The sequence below is a fragment of the Petaurus breviceps genome, unplaced genomic scaffold, assembly GCF_028583685.1.
Source record: "Petaurus breviceps papuanus isolate PSGF00001 unplaced genomic scaffold, PetGlider_PUasm1.0 224, whole genome shotgun sequence".
Taxonomy (NCBI): domain Eukaryota; kingdom Metazoa; phylum Chordata; class Mammalia; order Diprotodontia; family Petauridae; genus Petaurus; species Petaurus breviceps.
Window position 1 is genome coordinate 1,956,723 of NW_027185887.1, and position 6,397 is coordinate 1,963,119.

The 6,397-nt window shown below is 37.9% G+C and overlaps 1 protein-coding gene across 1 annotated transcript; it reads left to right on the plus strand.

Annotated features, from left to right (window-relative positions):
• Positions 1-242: 242 nt before the first annotated feature.
• LOC138166445 (large ribosomal subunit protein eL39-like) lies at positions 243-574 on the plus strand. Its single transcript, XM_069094930.1, has one exon. It carries the CDS (start codon positions 324-326, stop codon positions 477-479), a length of 156 nt encoding a protein of 51 aa, XP_068951031.1. The 5' UTR covers positions 243-323; the 3' UTR covers positions 480-574.
• The last annotated feature ends 5,823 nt before the right edge of the window (positions 575-6,397 follow it).

Here is a 6,397-nt window from a genome sequence, read left to right on the forward strand (position 1 = left end):
CTTTGTCAACACAAAGGGATTTTCAGTTTCAAGTTATATTACCATTACAGTGGTGTAGTGGATAAAGTTCTGGGCATGGAAGCAGGAAGACCTGAGTTCAACCCTGTCTTGAAACAACAACTAGCTGTGTAACCTTGGGCAAGTCACTTAATCTCTCCTGCCTCCATTTCCTCATTTATAAAATGGAGATAACACTCTTCTTCCTGTTTGGTTTGGGGGTGGTATTGTTGGTGACTGAGCAGCTTTCTGCCGTAAGACTTGGACCTTGCTGCCGCTGGAACCTGGATTGTGCTGTTTTCTGGTTGCCCTGCTGAGACCTCACAATGTCTTCCCACAATACTTTCAGGATCAAGATGTTCCTTTCAAAGAAGCAGAAGCAAAATCGTCCCATTCCTCAGGGGATCCGCATCAAAACTGGCAATAAGATCAGATACAACTCCAAAAGGAGACATTGGAGGAGAACCAAGCTGGGTTTATAAAGAACTGCTACCTTGGTGGCTTAGATTTACTCTTTCATAGTCCAAAATGCCTCACCATACCACCACCCTGATTTTGGAAATTCTAAAGGTGCAGACACAAAGAAACATCTTATTCAAAAAATAAATAAATAAAATGGAGATAACAATGGTAACTGAGTGCTAGGATTGTTGTAAGGTCCAAATGAGATGATAATTATAAAACACTTATCCCAGTGCCTGGCATAAAGTAGTTATTATATAAATGCTTATTCCCTCCCCCACATGCCTCAGGAGATTAATGGGGAAGAAAATAATGATGCACATACCAGACATGTAAAGTATAAGAATAAGGGAAAAGAGATTTGAAGAGGAAAGGCCTCCTACAATAGGTGGTGTGAAGGCCTCTAAACGCTAAAGAGATGATTTTATACTTGATTTGGGAGGTAATAGGGAACCACTGGAGTTTACTGAGAAGGAGGGGGTGACACTGTCAGATCCTAGTTATTGAGTGGAGTATGGATTGGGGATAGGCTTGAAACAGAAAACCAATTTGAGGTTTTGGTCCAGGGAAAAGTAAGGAAGATCTTAACAAATCATTAAATATTTTAAAACTTTTTTACTGATGGTTTTCTATAGACTACACATTACACAACTGAGTCATGACATTCTACCTATTTTCATCACAAGTCTGGTAATACCAGCACAACCCAGTGAGAGAAGGCTGATATTGCAGTCAAGAAAAACCTACTAACTATGTGACCCTATGAAAATCGCTTAACCTCTCATTGCTCTAGGCAGCTCTCTAAAACTGTAGAAAGTACTGGATTGCATAGTTAAAGGAGTTCCCTTAGCTTTGAGCTCTCAATATTTAAGACATCACAAATCTAGTCCCTATTGCTTCTATTTACCTCACCTGGTGCTTGTGAGGAAAGCTCTTTGGGAACGTTACAACATCATCATCGACACCCAACAACTACTGTTTATATAGGAGTGTTTAAAGAGTTACAAAGCTCTTTACAAATATCATCTCATTTTAATCCTCACAAACCCCCTGGAAGCAGGTGCTATTATTATGCCCATTTGACAGCTGAGAAAATTGAGGCAAATGGGTTAAGTGACTTGCTCAGGGTCACACAGTTACCAAGTGTCTAAGGCTGTATTGGGGAAGTTAGGTGGTGCCAATATACAAAGTGTGGGGCCTGAAGCCAGGACCACTTATCTTCTAGACTTCAAATCTGACTTCAGAAATGTACTAGCTGTGTGACCCTGGGCAAGTCTCTTAACCCTGTTTGCCTTAGGTTATCTGCGAAATGAGCTGAAGAAGGAAATGGCAAACCCCTTGCAAGAAAATCCCAAATGGAGTAAAAAAAAAGTTGAACATGACTTAAATGCCTGAACAACAACAACAACAACAACAACAACAACAACACCAATGCTGCATTTAAATTCAGTAGTTCCTGATTCTAGTATGGGCATTTTACCCACTCCACCACTCACCCTCTTCTCTGGATGTGCAGCTCTGTAGTGCCAATGCAATATTCACAGTGCTCATGATCTCTCTCTCTCTCTCTCTCTCTCTCTCTCTCTCTCTCTCTCTCTCTCTCTATATATATATATATATATATATATATATATATATCTGCATGGTGCTCAGTTGCAAAATATAATAGGTTCTCCATATAGAGGACAGAAACAAAACATTTATTCAGACACCAGAAAACCAAATCCTAAAACCAGTAAGCCAATTCCATCATAGTAGCAAAGAAGTTAATAAGCCACAATGGCATAGAAAGCTACAGTATCCTTTAACCTTTCCACAAACTAGCATTTACTCAAAAGCTTGACTGACTCCCTGGTACACGTCCTCTTCTCCTCCCAGTCTAGTTAGCTCTGACTCCCAGCTTCCTATGAGCTCTGCTACATCCTTCAGCAAATTCCTCCCACCACAGGCTCCAGGTGATTGCATTTTACCTGTTAGGGGGGCAGAGTTTATTTTCAAAGCAGGGAAGGTCTTCAAATTCCCTTACCTTTACAAGCTCTTCTCTAATTCCATCAAGGACCTATTTCATTATAGCTCCCATTTTGAAATGTTCTCTAAGAAAGAGAGCAACACTTGCAGATTTTACTTCCAAGTTTCTGTGAAAAATAAAATCTGCCCAAACTATCATCTCTTCTTTTCCTCCAATTCTCCTCATTTCTGTGGTGTTTTTCACTGTACTAGATGGACTTTCATTTTCTGTAACTTCTTTGGAAGAGACTTTTCCCTGTTATGTTTAAGATGATTCAATTCAGTTTAAGAACTTTCTGTCTCAGGGACACCTAGGTAGTACAGTGAATAGAGCACTGGCCCTGGAATCAGGAGGACCTGAGTTCAAATCTGGTTTCAGATACTTAATACTAGCTGTGAGACTTCGGTCAAGTCACTTAACCCCAATTGCCCTGCCTTTTCCCCTCCAAAAAGGAAAAAAAAAACAACTTTCTATCTCTCTGTCTCTTCCATCTCTGTTGTTCTAATTCTGTCTCTGTCTGTCTTTGTATCCCTGTCTCTGTCTCTTCCCCTTTCCCTCTCTCCCCCAACCCCTGGATTCTGCTGCACACAGAGTTCATTCTCAGGGTTCGTGGTGATGGGACCATACAAGACAACATTAGATATATTAAAGAAAATAAACAATAAATTATAATGTGCTCTTCAAATTAGAACCAACTTTGCCAGAAACAATTTTATTTCATTTAACATTAATCTATATCTAAGCCATTTTGCTTCAGGTTGGTGAAGCTCTAATTCCTTCTCTATTAAGTGGAGAAAATAATGCTGGCAGCTTCTGTCTCATAGGCTTGTTGTGAGACCCAAGTGAGGTACCATAGGACTTCGTCTCTAGCACTGTTTTCTTTGGCATTGAGGAGAAGAAGCATCAGCAAACTCAAGTTCGTTGACTTAGACAAAGTGATGACATGATCATAAACTTCATTTTTGACGAGTCCTGTGATTTTTGGTATCAAGAATGCACACGGGAGGGAAAATCCCTTTACTTTGTAGATGGATGTTTACTCTTCAATTTACAATCTTAAACTAGTGGTTTTCAAAGTGGATTCTAAAGATAATTGGGGGGGGGTCCCTGATACATTTTTAAGGGATTCTCAATTTCAAAACCCTAGTAAGGAAAATAATAATATAGTTGAATTCTAATATGATAAATTTCACTAGATATAATCCATATAAACAAAAGCTTTTTGAGAAGTCCTTAATAATTTTTCAACATATAAATGGATTTTGAGACCAAAACATGTGAGAACTACCATTTTTGACAGTTGCCTAAGGTACTGAGAGGTTCACTTCCTTACCAGGTTCACACAGCCAGCATGTGTAAATTATGACATAAAAAATGAGAGAAGCAGTTAATATGATGGGTGGTGACAGGGTCAAAATTAAAAATCACCTCAGTAGCTCACAACAATAGGTCAAACTAAGATGACTACATCGATCAATGCATATGCTAATATTTAGGTCTTTTTAAAAAATTAGATATTGCAGGGGACCACTGGCTAGGAAGCATAACATGGAATGAAATTGGAATTTTTGGTGAGTATTGGTTCCATGTGAGACAAATATGATAACAATAAAACAAGGAGTTTGCAGAAACTAACAAGCACCTTCTGCTGAGGTAGATTAGATAACAACATATATCAATGTGGGGTGTACATAACAAAGTCGTTGTGAGGAACATGCTTTGATTTTTTTTTCAAATGTTTATTAACTTCTGATTTAAATCATTCATTTCTGCCAGATTTTGAGTTCCAAATTTTCTCCCCGTTTTTTCCGCTACCCACGGCCCCAAAATAGTAATCCCACAGGACATCATCCCCTCCTCCAATCTGTTCTCTCCTATATCTTCTCCCATACCCCCTTTGACTTTTACAGTAGGGCATGGTGGATTTCTATGCCCCAGTGCCTCTATATCTTATTTCCCAATTACACATAAAATAGTATTAATAATAGTGTGTGTATGTGTGTGTGTATATATATATATATATTAAACATTTTATTTTAAAACTTTGAATTCCAGATTCATTCCATTCCTCCCTTGTCACCCACCCTTACTGGGAAGATAAGCAATTCAGTATAGGTTGTACATATGTAGCTATGCAAAACAATAACACGGTAGATATATTGTAAAAGACTGACTATATTTACCTACCTCCTACCCGACCTCCCAATTGTTCTATTCTCTATTTTGATCCTGTCCCTTTTCAAAAGTGGGTGCTTCCAACTTCCCTCCCCCCAGCCTGCCCTCCCTTCCATCATCCCCTCTCTCATCCTCTTCCCACCTACTCTCCTGTAGCATGAGATACCCTATTTAGTGTGTATTTCATTCCCTTCCTGAGCCAAATTTAATGAGAATAAGGTAGTCCCATTCCCTTTGCTTTCCTATTCTTCCCCTCCATTGGAACCATTTCCCTTGCCTTTTCTATATGATAGTTTACCCCATTCTGTCTCTCCCCATCTCCTCTCATTATATTCCTCTCTCACCTCTTAATTTCACCTTCTAAGTATCATCCCTTCCTATTAAATTGGTCCTGTGCCCTCTATCAATATATACATGCATACATATATATATATATATATATATATATATATACACATTCACATATGTATTCATATGCCCATATACCCTCCAATAGGGACATATATATATATATTCCTTTCAACTATTTTCATACTGAGAAAAGTTTCATCAGTTACAATTATAATTTTTCCATGTAGGAATGTTAATAGTCCAACTTTAAAAAGTTCCCTATGATTTCTTTTTCCTGTTTACCTTCTCATGCTTCTCTTGCTTCTTGTTGAATGTCAAATTTCCTATTCAACTCTGGTTTTTTCAGCAAGAATGCTTGAAAGTCCTCTATTCCACCGAATTACTATATTTTCCCCTGAAACATGATACTCAGTTTTGCTGGGTAGGTGATTCTTGCTTTTAATCCAAGCTCCTTTGCCTTCTAGAATATCATATTCCAAGCCCTTTGATCCCTAAGTGTAGAAGCTGCTAGATCCTGAGTTATCCTGACTGTGTTTCCATAATATTCAAATTGTTTCTTCGTGGCTGCTTGTAATATTCTCTCCTTGATCTGGGAATTTTGAAACTTGGCTATAATATTCCTAGGAGTTTTCTTTTTGGGATCTTTTTCAGGAGGTGATCAGTGGATTCTTTCAACTTCTATTTTGCCCTATGGTTCTAAACCCTCAGGGCAGTTTTCTTTGAGAATTGTTGGAGGATGATTTCTAGGTTCTTTCTTTGATCATGGCTTTCAGGTAGTCCAATAATTTTTAAATTATCTCTTCTGGATTTATTTTCCAGGTCAGCAGTTTTTCAATGAGATATTTAACATTGCCTTCTATTTTTTTTTTTCATTTGTTTGGATCTGTTTTATAGTATCTTGATTTCTCATAAAGTCATTAACTTCCATTTGCTCCAATCTAATTCTGAAGATATTATTCTCTTCAGTGAGCTTTTGAGGTTCTTTTTCTATCTGGCAAATTTGGCTTTTTAAGGCACTCTTCTCCTCATTGGCTTTTTTGAGCCTCTTTTGCCATTTGATTTAGTCTATTTTTAAAGGTGCTATTTTCTTCAGTCAGGTTGTTGACTCTCTTTTCATTATTTTCTTGCATTATTCTAATTTCTCTTTACAATTTTTTCTCCACTTCTCTTATTTGGTTTTCAAAATCCTTCTTAAGCTCCTCTATGGCCTATAACCAGTTCATATTTTTCTTGGAAGTTTTTGGTACAGAAGTTCTGACTTTGTTGTCTTCCTCCTATTCCATGCTTTGATCCTTTTTGTCCCCAAAATAGGAATCTATGGTTTGATTGCTGTACTTGCTTTGCTTCCTTTGCTTGCTCATGTAGCTACTCAATTACTTGACTTAGAGCTTTTTGCCACAATAT